At 44.9% G+C, this 24,000-nt stretch overlaps 1 protein-coding gene across 3 annotated transcripts; it reads right to left on the bottom strand.

Annotated features, from left to right (window-relative positions):
- On the bottom strand, nucleotides 1–22,151 carry LOC100551943 (cytochrome P450 2G1). Of its 3 annotated transcripts, XM_008113839.3 has the most exons (10): nucleotides 22,066–22,151; nucleotides 12,583–12,667; nucleotides 11,304–11,466; nucleotides 9,829–9,978; nucleotides 9,547–9,707; nucleotides 2,428–2,604; nucleotides 1,343–1,484; nucleotides 897–1,084; nucleotides 630–771; nucleotides 1–298 (listed from the first exon to the last, which is right to left on the bottom strand). In XM_008113839.3, the coding sequence occupies exons 1-10, from the start codon at nucleotides 22,149–22,151 to the stop codon at nucleotides 117–119; spliced, it is 1,476 nt and encodes a 491-aa protein (XP_008112046.1). In that variant the 3' UTR covers nucleotides 1–116. The 3 variants fall into 3 exon arrangements, with proteins under 3 accessions (XP_008112046.1, XP_016850297.1, XP_062818193.1); XM_016994808.2 differs by lacking the exon at nucleotides 22,066–22,151 and having other exon boundaries at nucleotides 12,583–15,939; XM_062962123.1 differs by lacking the exons at nucleotides 9,829–9,978; nucleotides 22,066–22,151 and having other exon boundaries at nucleotides 12,583–15,939.
- Between the last annotated feature and the right edge of the window lie 1,849 nt (nucleotides 22,152–24,000).

Genomic DNA, 24,000 nt, shown 5'->3' with positions numbered 1-24,000 from the left:
TGATAAAATATGTTTTATTCTACATTATCACCAAAACAATTGTGTAATGTACTACCTACTAGAAAAATTGTGAATGGATCCTTCATGTCCTAATCCTCAAGATGGCAAATGCAAGATTAGCGAGGGATCAAACAAAGCTGATAGACAGGAGGAATGTTTAAAAAGCCATTTAGTTGGGGAGAGATGTCAATATCCGTTGGAGCAAGAGAGGATTTCAGTGAGAAGCTTTGCAGGATGTTGGTGAAATACAAAAAGAGCTCCATCCGGGCCATAGATTCTCCTACGCAGGCACGCTTTCCTGGTGACATGACAAAAATCAGACAAAGGCTAACAGGTCAGTAAAATGGTACAGTATGAACTGGAAAACATCAACAGCTATGGATCAAGACTCTTCAGCCTATACTTCTGTCAAGGATTCTTCATGTAGAGTTACAGAATCATGATTGCTCCATTTTTAATAACACTACATAGTCACAAGAATAGCATGATGGCCACAATATTACACCTCAATCACCATTTACAAAAAAGGACCTCCCATTGAACTGCTTAGTTTTGAAAGAATTCTGCAGTTAGACTTCAGAGCCAGCCTCTTGAGTCGTAAAAAAACAGAACATGGCAATGAGCCCTACCTGAGGAGAATGGCACAAAGGCATCGTTCTTCTTAAAGCCTCCTTCTTGATCCAGGAAGTGCTCAGGGTTGAATGTCTCAGGATCACAGAAATATTTGGGGTCATGCAAAGCAGAGCCTAGTAAGGTAATGATGTTAGTGTCCTGATAAAACAAGGCAGAGAAGTGAATTGTCAATGAAGGAGCGATGGAGGAATGTGATGAAGATCTCACAGGTGTATCCCCATTGTCTCCTTCCCTCCCACTTCATACAAACCACTTGAGTCTACCTTGGGAAGAAGGTAGCCCCGGAACTCAGTGTCTTCCATCACCTTATGAGGCAATCCTGCAGGGAGGATATCTACTAGCCTTTGGATCTCATGGATGACAGCATTTGTGTAGGGCATGTTCATTCTATCCTTGACAGCAGGGGTACGATTGCGACCAACAACACTATCAATCTCTTGGTGGACTTTCTCTGTAAAGATTTTGGGAAACCATATCAAGCAGAGTAATCAGTCAGAGAAATTATATCATTGGAAGATTGTGTTGGGTGTTGGTTCTTCAGTCTATAAAGTTTTGAACATAGTAGGCTGAATGCATTTATCCGGGTCTCTTGCTATCACTAATGCCTCATATTTCTGGTCATGTTAAAATATTATTGCAACATCAAAAAGCAGGCAGGATTTGGTTTGAGTTAAATTTGTATTACCCTTGGATTTGCCCACCTTCATACCTTCCACTTTTGGGTATTTCATCAATAAGAGGAGTGCATATTTCAGGGTGGAGCTGACAGTCTCTGTCCCAGCTGTGAACAAGTTGAGAACTGTGAGGACCAAGTTGGTCACTGTGAATTCAGTAGAAGGATTTCTTTTTTCCTTTGAGAGAATAAAGGAAGAGGTGATCTATTAGCAAATGCATTTCAGAGGATATTATTACTTATCTTACCTAGTCCAAACCTAGAATCCAGTTTATGACCTAACAGGAGCATATGTATTTTTTTTAATGTTGTGCAAGAAGGTATGTCAGTACCTCAGAAATCAGCAGAAATCTCTACTCATTCTTCTAAACCAAGCATCCCCAAACTGCAGTCCCATAACTCTTTGAACCTCTAACTCCCAGAAGCCCCAGCCAGCTTGTTCAATTGTCAGGAATTGTGGGAGTCGGATGCGCAAACAGCTGGAGGACCACAGTTTGAGGATACCTGCTTTAAACCAGTGGTTCCCAACCGTAGGTCCTCCCAAGTGTTTTGGAATTCAACACAAGAAGCTCCAACCAGCTTGACCAATATCAAGACTTCTAGGAGCTGAAGTCCAATACACCTGGAGGACAAAAGGTTGGTAAGCACTGCCCTAAATGATGGTTAGGAACATTCTAAGTTGCTCCTTAAACTATATAGTAAGTCCTGGGTTTAAGAGTGCTGCAACCCCATGAAAGTAAAAGACCCACAAATCCAAAAGAACTTTATTAAAAAAACACACCAAGAAAACACATCTCTAGGGATTTCTAGATCTTCCAGCATGCTTCCTTGGTCAACTTCCACCTACCAATGCCTAGAGAAGAGTTCACTCTAGGAATCTCTAGGTCCTCCACCACAACTCTAAGATCACCTTGGATCTGAATTACACAGAAATGCCTAGAGACTCCCAAAGAAAATATATTATTTAAACTTGTGGAAGCCAATTGCACACTGAAAATCTGTAGCATTTGGGTGTTTTCTGTTTTCCTCTTCATCCTCCCCAGTTTCCAGAACTCAAATAATAGAGCCAATTGACTTCCACTTTAACACTGGACTTTTCTTTCTTGAGTGACAGATAATACCTTATTCATCTCAATGAGGAAGCAATCAATAAAGTCTCTTGGGTTTTTGGGATCTAAGGTCTCTTGGTTGAGTTTGATTCTTTCACCAATCAAGGCTTTCAGCTCCTGTAGGAGGTTGTAGATATGACTGTCTCCCCCAGGCAAGTACTGCATGATGCCAAAATACATATCATACAGCTAGAAAGAAGAGAACAAGATTTTTTGTCATCCAATAACAGCACAAAAATGTCAATCTCATTAATTTTGGTAAAAATAATACAAAAAAGAAAACATCAGAAAATAATCTTTTCTTTTTCCTATCAGGATGCCAGTCCCTTGCTTATTTTGTTCTTATATGGACTCGGGCTGTGGCGCAGGCTGGAGAGCAGCTGCAATGAATCACTGCAATGAATCACTCTGACCAGGAGGTCATGAGTTCGAGGCCCACTCGGGGCCTATGTTTGTCTTGTCTTTGTTCTATGTTAAAAGGCATTGAATGTTTGCCTATATGTGTAATGTGATCCGCCCTGAGTCCCCTTCGGGGTGAGAAGGGCGTAATATAAATGCTGTAAATAAATAAATAATAAATAAATATGCAAGAACCAAGACTCTGAAAAGGTTTCTCCACATTGGGTAAGATTAAGAGAACAGTATTTTTGTATACATTCAGGGTTTTTTGGGGGGTGGGGCATTTAAACGCTCTGGAAGACCATGGAAGAATAAAGCTAGAGGAGCAGAAAGTAGTTAATAGGTCAGATTTGGAAGTGGCCAGGAATGGGGCAGGGGTTATTATCTGGGAAAGAGGGTCAAGGGAGGGTTGCCTGGAAGGAAATTAATAGAGTCTCTCAGAGGACAAACAACACTCTGTCCCCAGAACTGTTTGGACAATTTCGGGATACTTCCTGCAGCCTGTTGCGAACCAACAAGGTGGCAGTGGAAGTCTCAGACTCTTTACTAAATAGAGGCAGATGGACTTCTAAGCGAGCGGTCCAGATATCTCTCTCGCAAATTTTTTCCTTGAGCCGGTCGGAAGTGAAGATCAAGACCATTGACTGGCTTCGCAGAGACTATCAATCCTGGAACCGCTCCGTATGTCTTCTCATTGGGCTGGAGGATAGAATGTTGCTGGAAGAATTGTTTTTGTACGGGCCTAAACTCCAACAATGGGGTATCATTCTGAAGAGGGTAATAGTAGACCCATTGATTCGCCCTCTAGACATCGGACTGCCTTGCAAAATACAAGAGTCCCCAACATCAAGCTATGTCTGTTCTACCCCCCAGCCCTGCCATCAGTCATTAGTTGTGTCTAGTCCCCCTCCCACGTTAGATGATGTTATCATATTAGATGACTCCTCTTCTCTCATACCAGCGGAGATAAGCCTCTCTTTTAAACAATCAAGTACACTTGGAGGCCTTTCCTCCCAGGACAGCTGACTATCCCCCTCAAATGGCAATCTCAATCAACCAATCTCTCAGGAGGAAGAGGGTTCTCACGGGTGGGGCCCCATTGAGGTGGTGTGGGGGAGAAGGAAGAACGGTCACCAACGACCCAGGGAGAAGCGCAACAGAGTTATTGCGACCCTGGAGAGGAATAGGTGTGGTAGTCTTCAGGACAGACCCCTCAGCCTTAAGGTCCTGCTTCTGAATGCCAGATCCGTCAATGGTAAGACAGCTATCATCCAGGATTTAATCCTGGATGAGGGGGCGGATCTGGCATGTATTACCGAGACATGGTTGGATGAACTGGGTGGGGTAAATCTCACCCAGATGTGTCGGGGTTCATCAGCAGGCCAGGGTTGAGGGGCGGGGAGGAGGAGTCGCGGTGATCTTCCGGCAGTCCATCGCCCTGATCAGGTGCGCCGTTCCGCAATCTACGAGGTTTGAATGTGTCCTGCTGAAGGTGGGAGCCCGAGACAGCTTGGGGATTCTGTTGGTGTACCGTCCACCCCGCGACCCAGCAGTCTCCCTATCTGAGCTAGCAGAAGTGGTTTCTAATGCGGCCTTGGTCTCCCAACAACTTATTGTTTTGGGAGACTTTAACATCCATGCCGAGACCACATTAACAGGTGCAGCTCAGGATTTCATGGTTGCCATGACGACCATGGGGCTGACTCAAGTTATATCTAGGCCCACACATCAGGCGGGACACACGTTGGACCTCGTCTTCATTGTGGACGGTGGGACAGTCAGAGTGGAAGAACAAAATATCCTTCCATTGTCATGGTCTGACCATCATCTGATCTGTCTAAGTTTCGCCGTGTCTTCTAACCTCCGCAGGGGTGGTGGACCCACTAAGATGGTCCGCCCCAGGAGACTGATGGATCCAGATGGACTCCTGAGGTCTCTTGGGGATCTTCCTGTTCTGGAGACTGGCGATCCTGTCGATGTCCTGGCTGATCGCTATAATAGTGAGCTGGCAAGGGCATTGGACACGATCGCTCCCAAACGTCCCCTCTCGCTGCGTAGAGTCACGTCTACTCCTTGGTTCACTGAGGAGCTGGCCGTGATGAAGCATGCGAGGAGGGGACTAGAGTGCATCTGGAGGAAGTCTCAGGATGTGTCCGACCAAGCACGGGCTAAAGCCGCTATTAAGGCTTACTCCGTGGCTCTGCGGGCAGCCAGGAAAGCTTTCACGACTGCCCGCATAGCATCTGCGGCCAATAGGCCATCGGAGTTGTTCCGAGTTGTTGGGGAGCTCCTGCGGCCCCCTGAGACCCAGGAGCTTCCCGATGACTTGGCAACTCAGTGCAGCGAGTTCACACACCATTTCGCAGGCAAAGTTGCTCAGATACGTCGTGAGTTGGACTCCAGCTTAACTGTGGTTTCAGCGGAGGTAACCGAGGCACCTGTCGGTTCGATCTTATGGGATTCTTTCCGGCTTGTTCTTCCTGATGACGTGGAGGGGATTCTTGGATCTGTAAGGGCGACCACTTGCGCTCTGGATCCTTGTCCTTCTTGGCTGGTTAAACTGGCCAAAGATGGGTTGTTGGAGTGGTTTGTGGCTATAATAAATGCCTCCTTGGGTCAGGGATCATTTCCATCCTGTTTTAAACAAGCGGTGGTAAAACCGCTACTAAAAAAAACCTCGTTAGACCCATTGGTTTGTGACAATTACAGACCAATCTCCAACCTCCCATTCTTGGGCAAGGTGCTGGAGCGGGTGGTTGCCACGCAGCTCCAGGGGTTTCTCGATGACACCGATTTTCTGGATTGCTCGCAGTCTGGCTTCAGGCCTGGGCACAGTACTGAGACGGCTTTGGTCGCCTTGGTGGATGACCTCCGCAGGGAGCTGGACAGGGGGAGTGTGACCCTGCTGGTTCTCCTGGATATCTCAGCGGCTTTCGATACCATCGACCATGGTATCCTTCTGGGGCGGCTCTCTGGGATGGGGCTCGGTGGCACAGTTTTGCAGTGGCTCCAGTCCTTCCTGGAGGGCCGTTCCCAGATGGTGAAGCTGGGGGACACCTGCTCGGACCCCTGGCCATTGACCTGTGGGGTTCCACAGGGGTCTATCTTATCCCCCATGCTATTTAACATCTACATGAAACCGCTGGGAGAGGTCATCCGGAGTTTTGGAGGGCGTTGCCATCTCTACGCAGATGACACGCAAATCCACTACTCATTTCCATCTGATTCCAAGGAAGCCCCTCGCATGCTTAACCAGTGCCTGGCCGCTGTGGCGGACTGGATGAGGAGGAACAAGCTGAGAATCAATCCCGACAAGACAGAGGCCCTCCTGGTCAGTCGTGCGGCAGATCGGGGTATTGGGTGGCAACCTGTGCTGGACGGGGTTGCACTCCCCCTGAAATCACAGGTCCGCAGTTTGGGGGTCCTCCTGGACTCAGCGTTGACGCTTGAGGCGCAGGTGTCGGCGGTGGCCGGGAGGGCCTTTGCACAACTCAAACTTGTGCGCCAACTGCGACCATACCTCGTGAAGTCTGACATGACCACGGTGGTCCATGCCTTAGTTACCTCTAGACTGGACTACTGTAATGCACTCTACATGGGGCTTCCCTTGAAGACGGCCCGGAAATTACAATTGGTCCAACGCTCGGCTGCCAGATTAATAACAGGGGCAAATTACAGGGAGAGATCCACTCCCTTGTTTAAGGAGCTCCACTGGCTGCCGTTCATCTTCCGGTCCCAATTCAAGGTGCAGATCATCATCTATAAAGCCCTAAACGGTTTGGGACCCACCTACCTCCGTGACCGTATCTCTTTCCATAAACCTGCCCGTTCTTTGCGATCATCCGGGGAGGCCCTGTTATCACCATTGCCTATATCCTAGGCCCGCCTTGTAAGCACAAGGGAGAGGGCCTTTTCTGCTGTGGCCCCCCGATTGTGGAACTCACTACCTACTGAAATTAGGCAAGCTCCCACGCTGTTAGCTTTTAGGAAAGACTTGAAAACATGGCTCTTCCGCTGTGCTTTCGGTGAGTAATTTCTGTTATATATCTCCGTATTACTCCCCTCCGAACATCTATCCTCTAGATTACCCCTTCCAAATGTCCCTGCCCTTAGTGAAGTACTCCTCTGTCCCTCTCACTCCGGGTTTTATCTCTGTGTTCACGCGGCCTGCCCTTGCTTTATTGATTTTTGATTTCTTGATGTTCTGTTTATTATTATTTATTGTATTTTGAATGGTGCTATGATATGTTGTTTTTATATTTTATTATGTTGTATTGCTCTGGGAATGGCCCCATGTTAGCCGCCCCGAGTCCCCATTGGGGAGATGGTGGCGGGGTATAAATAAAGTTTTATTATTATTATTATATTATTTTACAGTCTTTTGAACTGGAAATTCTTCTGTGCAAAAATAATTATGGCTGTGATCTTGAACTGCAAAAACAGAAATTCAGTGCATAGTATGGCATCGTGATCTCAGAGAAAAACTAAGTTTAACCCTTGGACAGGATGTTAAAGGAATTCCTGGTGGATGGGAGTTTCTAAAAAGCAAGGGAAATTCCTCCGCCTCTCTCTCCCCACATGCCATTTTAGCGTGCCAGGAGAACTTTAAAAGCAGGTTCTGTGCTTGGCTTTTAGGTCGTTTGGACACCTCCAGTAAAACCGAGACAGGTTCCGAGATATGGGCCTGTCTGGATGGGCCTGAATTAGACCACAAGCTGCATCAATAGGAGTAGAGTGTACAGATGAAGGTGTTTAGGCCCCCTGTTGTGCTGCTGTTTTGATTGACAGAGAATTACAGTTTTCTTTTTTAACTCCTTCAATTCCACCCTTCCCTTTTGCCTAGACCTTCTTTGACTTTTTCAGCAAAATTCCATCTTCTTCCAAGAGACATAACAGCCACACTCTATTTTGTTTTGGTCAGTCTCACCAGAAAGAGTGTGTCCAGCTCTGGGCACCATAATTCAAGAAGGATATTGACAAGCTGGAACGTGTCCAGAGATGGGCCAAAATGGTAAAGGTTTCGGAAGTCATGCCCTATGAGAAGTGTCTTAGGCAGCTGAATATGTTTACCCTGGAGAAGAGAAGGCTGAGAGGAGACATGATAGCCATGTTTAAATATTTGAAAGGATGTCACATTGAGGAGGGGGCAAGCTTGTTTTATGCTGCTCTAAAGTCTGGGACACTAAGCCATGCATTTAAACCAGGGGTCCCCAAACTTTTTAAACGGGGGGCCAGTTCACAATCCTTCGGACCGTTGGAGGGCCGGACTATAGTTGGCCACCGAGCAATTAATAATAATAATAATAATAATAATAATAATAATAATAATAATAATAATGAGGATTGGCAGAGACCCTTTGGCCATTGAGTCCAATCCCTTTCTGTCTTTGTGCACCAAAAGCACAAGCACAGCACCCCTAACAGATGGCCACCCAGCCTCAATGTTAATAATAATAATAATAATGATAATAATAATACAGGGTTTTGGAACACAATACTCCTGACCTCACAATAGTGTTAAAAAACAAAGTATGGATTGTCGATGTTGCAATCCCAGGTGACAGCAGGATTAAGGAAAAACAACTGGAAAAGCTGACACAATATGAGGATTTAAAGATCGAATTACAAAGACTCTGGCACAAGCCAGGCAAGGTGGTCCCAATGGTGATCGGCACACTGGGTGCAGTGCCTAAAGACCTTGGCCTGCACTTAAACACAATCGGCGCTGACATAATAATAATAATAATAATAATAATAATAATAATAATAATAATAATAATAATAATACACGATATGAGGATTTAAAGATCGAATTACAAAGACTCTGGCACAAGCCAGGCAAGGTGGTCCCAGTGGTGATCAGCACACTGGGTGCAGTGCCTAAAGACCTTGGCCTGCATTTAAACACAATCGGCGCTGACAAAGTTACCATCTGCCAGCTGCAGAAGGCCACCTTACTGGGATCTGCACACATTATTCGCCGATGCATAACACAGTCCTAGACACTTGGGAAGTGTCCGACGTGTGATCCAATACAACAGCCAGCAGAGTGTCTGCTGTGGACTCATCTTGTTGTGTTTCTAATAATAATAATAATAATAATAATAATAATAATAATAATAATAATAATAATAATAATAATAATAATGGTTGTAAGAGAAGAAGAGACCCCTTGGGTCATTTAGCCCAACCCCCTTCTGCCCTTGTGCTGTGGGGGCCGGATAAATGGCTTCGATGGGCCGCATCCGGCCCCCGGGCCTTAGTTTGGGGACCCCTGATTTAAACTAAAGAGATTCCATCTAAACATTAGGAAGAACCTCCTGATGGTTAGAGCTGTTTGACAGTGGAATATGCTGGCACTGGAGGTTTCTGAACAGAAGGCTGTTGGCCATCTGATGGGAGTGCTTTGATTGTGTGTTTCTCCATGGCAGGGGGTTGAATTGTATGGCCCTTTTTGGCCTACCAAAACTATATGTCTCCTATTCAAGCTGGATTCAAAACATATTGGGATACCAGCTAGGGAGTGCCAACGTGCATCAAGCTCTACCAATTTGCATTGTAACACAAACACACCAATGTACTGTTACATATCTTTGCATGAGAATATTTGTGAATATTCTTTGCACCTCTATTGTGTTTATCATCTTCTGCAGAGGCAGATCTTCTCATTATTGGACACTTTGCTTTGGTCTTTGGACAGAAAAATCCCTTACTTCAGCGGTGCCTTCTTACCTTTGCCCAAGGGGTGCTCAACTCAAAAAATATTTTGTTTGTCAGATCCAACATGGAAAGGAAGATTTTGTCTTCATATTCAAAACGTTTGCCAAAGACAATAGAGCAAATAATGTTGGCAGTTGTGCAGCTTAAAAGGAAGGTGGGATCAAATGGCAGACCTGAGAAAGCACAAAAGAGAGAGTTATTAGCAGTTGCCACTCTTGCTTAATCCTGGCTATGAAAGCTTCCAATATTCTTTTCTGAGCTCAATGGAAAGAGCTAGACAAGGTCAACACAAACCTTTAAGCTTTCTAAATTTCTCCAGCAGATACTGCGCTTCTTTCTGGATTCGCTCTTCAATTGAGCACTTCCCCATCCCAAAATTCTTCAGCGTGATGAGAGTGAAGTGCCGGAGCTTCTTCCAGCGCTCCCCATTGGCCAAAACAATTCCTGGAGGAAGAGTTATTGGAGCTCACTGTGGATGCAGCTATGCATTGGAGAGTTCCTCCCCAGATGGAACAGAAAAGCAATGTTGGCAGAGATATGACTGTGGCCCTCTCGCTGAGTTCTACAACAAAGCTCCTAATTTTTAGTTCCAATTAGTGTAGAGCTACTGCATCAATGAATTCACCTATATGTTGATCCAACATTCAATATTTGATTCAATGGGCGCATTCTAGATCAGACTAACTTAAGTTCAAGCCATTTTCAAATTATTCTGTTCATAATGTTCCATCAAATTTTGATTAGTAACCGGTTAGCAGTATAGATTCTGAAATATGCCTGAATATCCTGCTTTTTCTGGGGGAAATGTCATTGTAGGGGTAATTAATCTCTTCCCCACCCACACCCTTGCTGGCATTATCTTCTACACTGGCTCTATACAAACAATCATTGATGAAAATGGTGGTGATTAAATGTGTGGATGTATGTGGATCATAGAAGCCAGTTGCAGTCCAATGATACCATCCATTAGACATCCAGAAGATGGGCCAAGATTTGGGCAGAAGGTTCTTATATGAGAACACAACTTGATATTTCTCTGGCATTCCCCTTCTGTCTTTCTGCTGCTGCTCAATCACATAGTCGTTTCCGACTCTTCGTGACCTCATGGACCAGTCCAGGCCAGAGCTCCCTGTCGGCCGTCACCGCCCCCAGTTCCTTCAAGGTCAAGCCAGTCACTTCAAGGATACCATCCATCCATCCTACTCTTGGTCGGCCTCTCTTCCTTTTTCCTTCCATTTTCCCCAGCATCATGATCTTTTCCAAGCTTTCCTGTCTTCTCATGATGTGGCCAAAATACTTCATTTTTGCCTCTAGTATCCTTCCCTCCAGGAAGCAGCCGGGCATTATTTCCTGGAGGATGGACTGGTTGGATCTTCTTGCGGTCCAAGGCACTTTCAGGATTTTCCCCCAGCACCAAAGTTCAAAAGCATCTATCTTCCTTCGTTCAGCCTTCCTTATGGTCCAGCTCTCGCATCCATAGGTTACTATGGGGAATACCATTGCTTTGACTATGCGGACCTTCGTTGCCAGTGTGATGTCTCTGCTTTTCACTATTTTATCAAGGTTGGCCATTGCTCTCCTCCCAAGAAGTAAACGTCTTCTGATTTCCTGGCTGCAGTCTGCATCTGCAGTGATCTGTCTTTCTATCCTCTGGGAAAGAGACTATCACAGCACCATTGTGAGCCCTGGAGTGGTGACAGGGCCAGTGTAGACACACAAGAAGAACCGTGGTCATGACTTGGAAGCCACACTAGATTTAGGCCACTCACCTGAACCTTTGAAGGTCTGTTCAACATAAGGCATCTCTCCCCTCCCACAAAACTGTTCAGCATGGTCAACCAGAGCTTCCTTCAGTGCCTCGTGTCCACAAAGAACCACAACGCGTCGGGGGCCCAGGTACAATGTGTATACTGTACCATATTTGTGACTCAGCTGCAAGAGAAAGAGGACGACAGAAAAATGCTGAGATGTGCGGCTGAAAGAATTGGAAATATCTATAAATCACACATAGTATGGACTAAGTGGATGGAAAAAAACAGTGGTGTAATTACAGGGTAGAGAAGAAAACAGAATGAGGGCTTTGTCTGCCAAATAAGAATCCTTACAATGAATTTTTCCTTTATAGTAAATCTTCTACAGTAGTAGGTTCACCTTTTTGGATATGATTAACAGTCTCATTCTAGGTCTGTGGATGTTGACCATAAAGTTGTACAGGAGAACCTTGAGGTTTTATCTCCAGTTAAAAAAAATGTTTTATTATTCGTGTGTGTTCTACTTTCATGAGCACCATGAATATGTAGGGTGTCCCATAGACTCAATTTTTTTTTCATGCTTCAGCCAAAGCTTTAAACGGCTGCAAGGTTAAAAATCTGGGGACTGAAGGAAAATTTCCTTTGAGGGAGTAGGATTTTTACTGGGGGAGGCAATTCCCTCTTTTTGCTCCTTTTTAGCTACTTCATACAACCCACCCCTCTCCTTAATAATAGTAAACCATACGGTTGTCCATGGATAGAACAGGATCCAGGTCAGGCAAAGGCCAGAATTCTGTGTTGCACACAAATTAAGCTGGAACAAATTAATGGAAGACTGAGGCATCAGTGGGGATGAACAATAAATATGGACTATTTGCATTCAGAAGGAATGTATCTTTGGGTACCACATGCTATACAGCAAATAAGGAAAGGGGGAGAGAAAAATGATTTAATTGATCATTATATGTCATTATTGTTTTATGTAGGCATTGAATTTTGCCATAATATGTTTGGAAACTACTTTTGAGTCCTCCACCCGGGGTGAGAAAAGTGGTATATAAGTGAAATACTGGTAAATAAATAAATAAATTCTGTTTAAGCCAAGCTGTGGGCTTCATAAAAGGAACCCAGTTGCCCATGTGATGCTGGACTAGGTTGAATCCTGGACTTTTGTCAAAGTGTTCTCATAGTGAAGCCATACTCTCAAGATGAAAAGGGAATGATGGGAACACTCAGATAGTAAACATGCCAGACCTTCCAATTCCATTTTTCCCATGGCAAAGATGTCAAGACTCACCGCCAGGAAGGACTTGGGAAGATCCTTAGGGTTCAGTTGCAATAGGTTGCCGAAGAAGGGCAGGGGCATTGGCCCAGGTGGAAACCTTCCCTCCTTGTGCCTCCACTTCCATGCAGAGATGAGGACCAGGAAAATGCCCAATGAGATGCTCAGCACCCATTCGAGCTCCATGGTGAATAGGCTGAACATTCAACTAGATGCCAATCTTGACACACACATGTACTTTCCTTTCAACAGAAACAAGTCAGCTTGGCCTCTTATATTTGGGAGAAAAAGAAAGGGTTTTTTTTACATTCTCCACATTTGAGATGTCAGAAATAGGCTTTTCCTTGGGCTAGAAATGAGTTGCCGACTCAAGCAAACATTTTTCTGCCTCAGGTCTAAATACCCTGAGGACTCTAGATCCTGTCTGATCTTGAAAGTTAATACGAAATCCTATGGAATTCATGAAGTCACCATAAGTCAACAAGGCACTTGTAGGCTTAGTCACACATACTCTCCTAATACAAATACATGCTAACCTAAGTAGGGTTAGGCATGGTTAATACCTGGATGGGGAATAATATACATATATTCAGAGGAAGTCAATGGCAAAACCACCTCTGAGTATTCTTTGCACAAACAAAAGCTCTTACAAAGTTCATATTAAAACCTGCAATGCTGAACCAAAGCCACCAAACACCATAGCTTACCAGTACTTTTCATTTACCTTTATGGCTTCACTCCTAACAACCTTGAGAAGTTGAAGGCTAGATGAAGACAGATACCACTTTTGCTAAAATGATGTGACAAGTAATTGTGATATCAGAAAGGCTACTTTTCAGAAGGTGATCTATCAGAAAGACTTCCACCACATCTTGAAAAGATTTGGATTCCACCTTTACATCCAGCAACTACATTACGCAATGAAATTTATTCACTTGCCAATCAAGGCAGAAGCTGAATGATGTTTCCAGCCCCCTTCTGCCAGCAAACAAAGGTGTGATACGAAATTCAGCCAAGATCAACAGCTTCTTTATTCAGCAGCTGCCTGCTTTTAAATGTGTCTTGCCAGAAATTACTTGGTTTTACATTAAGAATACATTGTCTTATTGATCACAGGGTAATATCAATTCTGTAACTAGGTCAAAAATATGCACCAACCCTTCTAAGCAAAATATGCTGGTTCAGCTGAACACAGCCAACCATAGATGGAGCAAGAAGATCTTAGTAGAAAAGATGCCTCTCATCAGAGTATGCCAATCCACTGGCGCAGCCACATTCTCAAACAACATTCTTTCTTCTCTGTCCAAAACAGGGACCCTTGACCTGCTTTGAAGGTGGACAAGGCTCAGCTTTGGCAGGCGGGGACATGAGTTTTATCTGCTTGCTTTAAAAAAACAGTGAAAAAGTAGAATACATTTCAATCACATAAGAAATAATTACAATAGTAGTAGTGTAAAATGGTATAGTGACAACCTTATGGAATTATAAGACTGAAGCTGGTAAACTGGTAAGCAATGAGAACATAACATGTCATACAAAACTGGGATTGAGAAAAAGAAAGTTTGGCTTATTGGTGTAGATATAGCAGAATCGTAGAGAATATTGAAGCCTCCAGTTTAGTGAATTAATACTGGGATTGTGGCCATCCAGGTGCTTTGGACTTCAGTTCCTAACTCCTGACTTTTGACCAGACTGGTTGGGGCTATTGGGACTTGAAGTTCAAAACAGGACCAAAGTTTGGGAAGCATTGCCCTAAAGGCCCTAGGTCCCGTCTAAGCTTAGAAGCTAATCTAGCGAAACTGAAACAACTACACTATCCAGAGGACCTTGCAGCTGCACGCAGAGCCTAACCCCAGTTTCTCAAAACGTTGCCGTGGTGGGTGGGGTTCCTTCCTTTTCCTCGCCCCCTTTCCCCCTCAGAAGAGAGAGCGTCCACGGTGAGAGAAAAACAGTCGTATTATTGCTGTAAGGGACTGTTCTAAGGAGAGAGAGCAGCAGACATGACTGTTATGTCTCCTTCCAACCTTCTCTTATGCAGATAAACAGACCCAGCACTTTAAGATGCTCCTCAGAGGGATTATTTTTTTTTTTAGTTACCCTCTTTCTCTGGACACCTCCTGCTAAGTTTTAGGGCCTCTTCAGCTTTTTGTGGGCCCAGCTCCCACGGGGGACGCCGTTTCGCCTTCCTTGGTATTGGAGGGAGCTCTTCCGATGCAGCTCTTCTCCAGTAAAATAACTCTCCACTCCACTAACACCTTTCTTCCCACAAACAAGCCAGGGCTGGTCAAGGCTGAAAGGCTTGCAGGGGGCATTGTGATGCACATTGGGTCTTTTGTGCTGCCACTAGTCCAGGAGATGCAGGTCCCAGCATTGTTTTCTTGTTTTTCTGGATGTCTTCTTCTGACAGGCCTGCATCCCCTTCTTTGCTTGGTCTTCTTCACGGCGGGCTTTAATATTCTCCCTTAATATTTTCTCTCAGTTGTCAGTTTTTTGGGGTCCCAGATCCCACAGAGGACGCCGTTTTGCCTTTTTTGGTATTGGAGGCAAGTCTTCCAATGCAGGCTTCCTGGCCACATTTGGGGCCGTAGCCTCAGATGTCAGGTCTTCACTGAGGATGTTTGGCATTGATGGTAACTTTAATGGGTCCTCGGCCCAAATCCATCAGTGTCTCTTCTCTTTTTAGTGTGCTTCCTAGTAATAGAACAGAAACTAACAAAAAGCAAAGCCTCCAACGGTGTCCCTCCCCACTAATTAACTCTCACTCCTCTCTACTAATGCCTCTCTACCTACAAACAAGCCAGGGCAGCCAAGGCTGAAAGGTTTTCAGGGGCTATTGTGGTGCACATCAGGACGTTTGTGCTGCCAATAGTCCAGGAGATACAGGTTCTGCCATTGTTTTTTAGAGGTCTTCTTCTGGCAGGCTTGCATTTCCTTCTGCACGTGGTCTTATTTCTGGGTGACCCTGATATTTTCCCTCAGTTTTCGGTCATGTTAGGCTTTTTGGGGAGCCAGTTCGCACATGGGATGTCGCTTTGGGCCCTCTCTACCCAAACCCAGCAATTTTTCTATTTTTTGGTATTTTTCCTCGTTTCTTACTGCTCTAATTCCAACTCCTTGCTACGAACTAACCTTAACTTCCCCTTGCTAACTCATAATAGTAATAATAACTAACTAACTCTTAATGAAATGGCAGACAAAGGTTTGAGGAAATGAGACAAAGAGAGTTCCGGTGGCTGTAGAAAAAAATGACGTTTATTCTCAATGGCCAGAGAGAATAAGCAAAGACCTTCTCCTGTGGTTAGGAAAGTGAAGGTACTGGAACAAAAGATCACAGGTTCTTATATACCCTTTTTCCTCCATCTACTACATCATCTAGGCCAGGGGTCCCCAAACTAAGGCCCGGGGGCCGGATGCGGCCCTCCAAGGCCATTTACCTGGCCCCCGCTCTCAGTTTTAGACTTAGGCTCGCTCAAAGTCTGAAATGACTTGAAGGCACACAACAACAACAATCCTACTTGATTATCTCATTGGCCAGAAGCAGGCCCACACTTCCCACTGAAATCCTGATAAGTTTACAGTATGTTGGTTAAAATTATTTTTATTTTTAAATATTGTATTGTTCTTTCATTTACCAATATTGTAAATGAAATATTGTAAATGAATTATATGGTAATAATATAACATATTGTGTATACATATAATATTGATAATAATATTATAATGTAATACAATATAATATTTATTTATTTATTTATTTATTTATATGTTACAGTATTTCTACCCCGCCCTTCTCACCCAATAAAGGACTCAGGGCGGCTAACAATAATAATGCAATATAATAATAGTAATTATATATTATATATTACTAATAATATTACGGTATAGTGGTATAGTACAATATATTAATATATAATGCTAATATTGTACTATGCTAATAATATAATATATTGTATGTACATACAACTTGTAAGCCGCTCTGAGTCCCCTTCGGGGTGAGAGAGGGCGGGGTATAAATGTAGCAAATAAATAAAGAAATAGTTGTTGTTTGGGGGGGGGGGTTGCACTACAAATAAGATATGTGCAGTGTGCATAGGAATTTGTTGTTGGGTTTTTTTTTTCCAAATGATAATTCGGCCCCTCAACAATCTGAGGGACTATGAACCGGCCCTCCACTTAAAAAGTTTGAGGACCCCTGATCTAGGCATTATCCATCACCAATTAGTGTCAAAAAAGTCTTACTGTGCACTTACTAAAAAGCTATCTTTGCATTTTCCTAAAATATAGACTACTTTCAAGACCCCTGACTCTCCATTAGCCTTATCTCTGGAATTCCCATCTCATCCATTAGGGGTTCTCATTAATCAAGGAGTTCCCCCTTATCTTAGCTGTCAGCGACCCATTAGCACTCCCCTCATGGCGCCAGGTCTTATCTTGACATCCCAAAAAGCCTTAATTTGTCTCTTGTCCATTAGCTTATCTATTCTTGTTGACACTTTACATATGTCCCTGGCCCTCAGAGTGAACTTTGGTCTTGCTGCTCCCACTGCTCCCGCTGCAGCAGATGCAGATCCCACCGTTGCTTTTGCAAGGTCTCTTTCTGCACTTGTTGTTCTTCACAGCGGGCTTCAATATTGGCTCTGAGATGTTGGGCCTCTTCAGCTTTTTGGGGCCCCAGCTCCCACGGAGAATGCCATTTCGTCTTCCTTGGTATTGGAGGTAGCTCTTTCAATGTAGGCTGGCTGGTCAACTTTGGGGGCTGACCCTCAGATGCCTGCTCTTCACTGATGATGTTTGGTATCGAGGGGCACTTTGATGGGTCCCCTGCCCAAGATCACGTTCTCATAAACAGTTGCTCTGTTTCCTCTGATGACAAATCGAAGCCAGCTGTTTCTCTTCTCTTTATTAGTGTTCTTCCTAACAGTGGAATAGGAACTAACAAAAAGCAAAGCCCCCAACAGTGTCTCTCTCCACTAACTCTCACTCCTCTCCACTAACACTTCTCTTCCCACAAATGTGTCTCTCTCCACTAACTCTCACTCCTCTCCACTAACACTTCTCTTCCCACAAATATGCCAGGGTTGGCCAAGGCTGAAAGGTTTTCAGGGGCCATTGTGATGCACATGGAGGCCTTTGTGCTGTCAGTCGTCCAGGAGATACAGGTCCCACCATTGTTTTTCAGAGGTTGTCTTCTGGCAGGCCTGCATCTCCTTCTGCACTTGGTCTTATTTCTGGGTGACCCTGATATTTTCCCTCAGTTTTCGGTCATGTTAGGCTTTTTGGGGAGCCAGTTCGCACATGGGATGTCGCTTTGCCTTTGTTTGAATCAGAGGCAACTATTCCAGTGTTGGCTCCCTGATCAAACTTGGAACCTTACCCTCAGGTGTTAGGTTTGTACTGAGGATGTTTGGGATTGATAGTAACCTTAATGGGCCCTCTGCCCAAACCCAGGAGTTTTTCTCTTTTTTGGCATTCCTCTGTATTTCTCACTGCACTAATTCCAACGCCTCACCACTTACTAACCCTACGCCTCCCAACTAGCTAATAATAGTAATAATAACTAACTCCAACTCCTCTCTTCCAACTCTTCCAATGTTGGTTCTCTGGTCAAGATTAGGGCCTTATCCTCGAGCTTCAGGTTTGCGCTGAGGATGTTTGGTATTGAACGGTGGTGTTCTCTCTGGTTCTCTAGAGGTTGGAAGGAGAAAGGCTGGCACACTTGGCTGGTGTTGGATTGGCGACTTGCCTTGCATGATGCTGCCAGGAAGGGATTGCTGCATACACTGGACACCCAGAACCAATCGGACCCTACGTGACCCTTCCCACTCAAGGAGAGCCACCGCCGCTAACTCCCTCACCCAGCAGAGTTCCTTCTGTTTTTGGCATGTTCCCAGGCCTCCTGCTCCTACCGCTCCTGCAGTCACATTAACACAGTTACAATGTTTAGCGAGGTCATTGTCTATTAGAATGGGCACTTCTAATTCTTCCATGATTCTCATCTGCCATTTCCTCTCATATCTATATATATAAAAGGGTAATGGAATCACGGCACCGGACAAAACAACTAAATTAAACACCCCACAACTTCGAAAATTGACAGCACAATCTCTCATCCACGCCTCTAAGTTCATACAACAAAAAGAAAAGAAAAATTAAGTCCTAGCCACAGCAATGCGTGGCCGGGCACAGCTAGTTGCTGGTATATTATGGGGACTTCTGCTAATGGCACTTCGAATTGGGGACCGTGGATTCCCCTGATTTGATACTTTTTGTTAGGCACTAATTGTTCCGGTTTTACCAGTTTAGCTTGAATGAGGCTGACTTTGGCTCCTCTATCTCTAAGTCCCATTACTTCCCCCTTATTTACAGTGACTGCTTCCATAAAGTCACAACCGAGATTCTCCTCACCCTCCAAATTTTAGCACTTTGATAGCACTCTTCGTTGTGGTTTTATTTATTTATTTATTTATTTATTACATGCATTTATACCCCGCCCTTCTCCCCGAGGGGACTCAGAGCGGCTTACATTCTGCCACGAGGGCCAGCAACAAATATACTATAAAAACAAAACAATTAAAAAATGATAAAAACATGATAAAAACATGATAAAAAGTATACAAAAATTAAAACGCTGCAAGGCAGCGATATTGCACCATCCTCAGTCATTCACTACTGCTACAATTACAGATTTGCGACCCGATTACAACAGCCAATGAGCTTATTTGCTGAATGCCTGGGCGCATAGCCAAGTTTTTAGTTTTCTTCTAAATCCCAGGAGGGATGGGGTTTACCGGATATCGCTGGGGAGGGAGTGCCACAGCCGAGGAGCCACCACCGAGAAGGCCCTGTCCCTCGTCCCCACCAGCCGCGCCTGCGAGGCAGGTGGGATCGAGAGCAGGACCTCCCCGGAAGATCTTAAGGTTCTAACGGGCTCATAGGAGGAGATACGTTCGGATAGATAGGCAGGACCAGAACCCTTTAGGGCTTTGTAGGTCAAAGCCAGCACTTTGAATTGGGCTCGGTAGCATATCGGCAGCCAGTGGAGCTGGCTTAGCAGGGGGGTTGTACACTCCCTGTAAGCTGCTCCCGTTATTAACCTGGCTGCCGCCCGCTGCACCAGCTGGAGCTTCCGGGCCGTCTTCAAAGGCAGCCCCACGTAGAGTGCGTTGCAGTAATCCAGCCGGGATGTGACCAGAGCGTGGACCACCGTGGCCAAGTCAGACCTCCCAAGGAACGGGCGCAGCTGGCGCACGAGGGGAGTTGTGCGAAGGCTCTCCCGGCCACCGCTGAAACCTGAGGCTCCAGGCTCAGCGATGAGTCCAGGAGAACCCCCAGACTGCGAACCTGCGTCTTTAGGGGGAGTGCGACCCCGTCCAACACAGGCTGTAACCCTATTCCCTGTTCAGCCTTGCGACTAACCAGGAGGACCTCCGTCTTGTCTGGATTCAATTTCAATTTATTGGCCCCCATCCAGACCGACACAGCGGCCAGACACCGGTTCAGGACCTGGACAGCCTCCTTAGTGACAGGTGGAAAGGAGTGACAGAGCTGGACATCATCTGCTTACAGATGACATCTTACCCCGAAACTCCGGATGATCTCTCCCAGCGGCTTCATGTAGATGTTAAACAACATGGGGGACAATATCGACCCCTGCGGGACCCCACAGGACAATGGCTGTGGAGCCGAGCAGGTGTCCCCCAGTGACACCATCTGGGATCGTCCCTCCAGGAAGGACCGGAGCCACTGCAGAACAGTGCCTCCAATGCCCAACCCAGCGAGTCGTCCCAGAAGGATACCGTGGTCAACGGTATCGAAGGCCGCTGAGAGGTCCAGCAGAACCAGCAAGGACACACTCCCCTTGTCCAGTTCCCGGTGAAGATCATCAACTAAGGCAACCAAGGCTGTCTCGGTGCCATGCCCCGGCCTGAAGCCAGACTGTGCCGGATCTAGAATATCAGCATCTACCAAGAATGCTTGGAGTTGCGCTGCCACCACCCATTCCACGACCTTGCCCAAAAAGGGGAGATTGGAAATCGGCCGATAGTTATCCAATTGAGTGGGGTCCCTTAGGGACGGCATTTTTCCAGCGAGCTTCAAATTGGCTGTGATAAAACCGCTGTTGAAAAAGCTTATGATGTTAGGTATCAAGGGCAACTTTAATGGGTCCTCTGCTCAAGATTGTTTTTTCATAAACAGTTGCTCTTTCTCCTGTGCCGAAAAATCAAAGCCAGCAGTTTCTCTTCTCTTTTTTGGTGTTCTTCCTAATTGTTGAACAGAAACTAACAAAAAGCAGAGCCCCCCAACAGTGTCTCTCTCCATTAATCAACTCTCATTAATCTCCACTAACCCCTCTCTTCCCACAAACAAGTCAGGGCTGTCAGTAGTCCAGGAGATGCAGGTCCCAGCATTGTTTTCCTGTTTTTTGGATGTCTTCTTCTGGCAGACCTGCATCCCCTTCTCTGCTTAGTCTTCTTCACGGCGGGCTTTAATATTCTCCCTCAATATTTTCTCTCAGTTGTGGTGCCTTCAGCTTTTTGGGGTCTCAGATCCCACAGAGGACGCCGTTTTGCCTTTTTTGGTGTAGGAGGCAAGTCTTCCAGTGCAGGCTTCCTGGCCACATTTGGGGCCGTAGCCTCAGATGTCAGGTCTTCACTGAGGATGTTTGGCATTGATGGTAATTTTAGTGGGTCCTTGGCCCAAATCCATCAGTTTCTCTTCTCTTTTTTAGTGTTCTTCCTAATAATGGAACACAAACTAACAAAAAGCAAAGCCCCCACCAGTGTCGCTGGTGAGAGAAAAAAATACCACTGTTAAGGAAATATGGGAGGAGGAGTTAGAGATGAAAATAAATGAAATGGAATGATCGCAATTGTGGAAACAAAGGCACTTGAAAAATTTATCAATAAGAGATAAAGAAAATTATTATAAGATAATTTGGAAATGATATTTAATGCCATTAAAAATGTCAAACATTAATAAAAATCATCCAAAAAATTGCTGGAGAGGCTATCAGGAAGTGGGAACATTCCTGATAGTGGTGGCATTGTAAATATGTAAGGAAATTTTGGTATAAAATATTTAAAGAGATAGAGGATATAATGGACATCAAATTGGAAAGAAGCCCTGGTATTGCATTATTATCAATTTATAATAACAATAAGATGGATAAAAAAGAAAAAGAAGCAATAACAAATTTATTGACAGTAGCAAGATTGCTTATAGCAAGGAACTGGAGAAAAGTAATAAATGTTCAGATTGGAGAATGGTATATAAGGAAGTATGGAAATTGGCAATAAATGATAAGCTAACATGCAAATTAAAAGTTAAAAGAGGGATATGGAAAAAAATGATTTTGAGGATGTATGGGGGAAATTTATTGAGAAAGGACTCCAAAAAAGGGATGGAGGGCTACCGCCTCAGGAAGATTTGGGAGGATCCTTAGGGTTTAGTTGTAGTAAGTTGCCAAAGAAAGGCAGGGGCATTGGCCCAGGTGGAAACCTCCCCTCCTTGTGTCTCCACTTCCATGCAATGACGATGACCAGGCAAATGCCCAACAACATGGTCAACACACCTCCGAGCTCCATGGTGAATGGTCTGGGTGTTCAACTGGATGCTGGAATTCACACACACATGTAGTCTACCTAGAACTGAAAATGGTCAGCTTGACCTCTACAAGAAAAAACTAGTTATTTGACATTTTCACCCTTGAGATAGCAGGAATAGGCTCTTTTTGGCATTGCGGAGTCAGATTATTTCTTGCCTCTTACCTAGATATCCTGAAGGCTCCAGATCTTGTCTTATCTTGAAAGGCAATACTTGTGAAATTGATGAGGTCACCATAAGTCAACAGGAGACTTGAAGACACAGTCACATATGCGCATATATACATACAAATATGTAAGGGTCGGGTCTAATTGGTACTTAGATGGGGGAACCAAAGAAAACTGTGTACAGTAGGTTATATTCAGAGGAAGGCAATGGCAAAATCACTTCTCCGTATTCCTGCATAAAAAGTCATGTAAAATTCATGGAGGCAACATGAGTTGACAGGCAATTTGAAGGCACACACATGCAGACCCACACAAACACAGTCTGAACTTGGCCTACTAACCCCAAATGTGGCAAGATAGAACTTCTAGAGCAAAGAGTGGAATTGTAGGCTCCATGTCAGAGCAAGGATACTGCCAAATCTATACAAAAATAGTTCAAAAGGGTGTCAGGTCACTATAGCCGCTCCCAAATGAAGACACGAGACTCTCTCTGTGATCACTGGAAACTTTTACTACAGGAAACATTGACATGTAAAAAGCCAAGAGTGCCAGGCATCGGTTCGTGCTCCCTTATATACCCTCCCCCTTATTCAAAGACACAATTCCCGCCAGATGAAAACCCTGCAAAATCCCCCCACCAAATTCTGTAACCGTTTCCTTTCAGGGTCAGGCGTACCAGGTGTCTTATCAGTTCAGAATGTCAGTAACCCGGATTTCTGGCGCCATAATACAGGCCCTGAAGACTGAGTTCTGACATGGCGCCCCCTCCGCATCCTGGAAAGCAAAATAATGAGTCTGGCTATTGTTATCCATTGTCTAAGGTTCCTCTGTACTTCTTCAGTAGGCTACAATGGAAAACCGGGTGCACTTTCCCTAAGTATTCGGGCAACCTCAGCTGATACATGACCTCATTTATCTTTTTTGTGATTCTAAATGGCCCTATGTAGCGTGGTGCCAATTTCTTTGAGGGAAACCCCAACTTCAGATTCTTCATACTTAGCCAAACTGGATTTCCCTCTCCTAATTCCTCCCCTTCCCAGCGCTTTCAGTCAGCGAATAGCTTGTACTTCCTCTGAGTTTCTCGCAGTGCTTTTACTACGTTGCCACTCTGCCCTGATTTTTGCCAGCCACTCTTCGCTATCCTGGCTCTCCCCTCCCTTCCACTCCGGTAGCTTTGGGAATGGTGCTATATCTTGTCCGTACACTATTTCGAAAGGGGAACGACTGGTCGCCGAATGCACTGCCCCATTGAAAGCCATCTCGGCGAAAGGCGAAAGCTCCAACCAATTGTTTGCCTGTAGTTGGAATATATTCCCAAGAATTGGCCCAACGTTTGATGTGTGCGCTCGACACCCCCATTCGTCATTGGATGGAAAGCAGAGCTCAGATTCCTCTCTGCCCCTAACAGCTGTAGGAATTTTCCCCCAAATTTTGCCGCAAACTGGACCCCCAATCGCTAATCACTTTATCAGGACACCCATGTAGATGATAGACATGCTTAACATATAGCTCAGTGAGCCGTTCTGCCGAAGGGAGTTTTGGTAGGGCCACAAAATGAGCTTGCTTTGAGAACAGATCCATTATTGTCCAAATGTATCTGTGGCCCTTGCTGGGAGGCAGTTCACCCACAAAGTCCATTGTCACACATTCCTAGGGTCTCGTT

This window comes from Anolis carolinensis, unplaced genomic scaffold, assembly GCF_035594765.1.
Source record: "Anolis carolinensis isolate JA03-04 unplaced genomic scaffold, rAnoCar3.1.pri scaffold_10, whole genome shotgun sequence".
NCBI lineage: Eukaryota > Metazoa > Chordata > Lepidosauria > Squamata > Dactyloidae > Anolis > Anolis carolinensis.
Note: the sequence above shows the minus strand (reverse complement) of the source record. Positions and strands in the feature narration are given on the sequence as shown.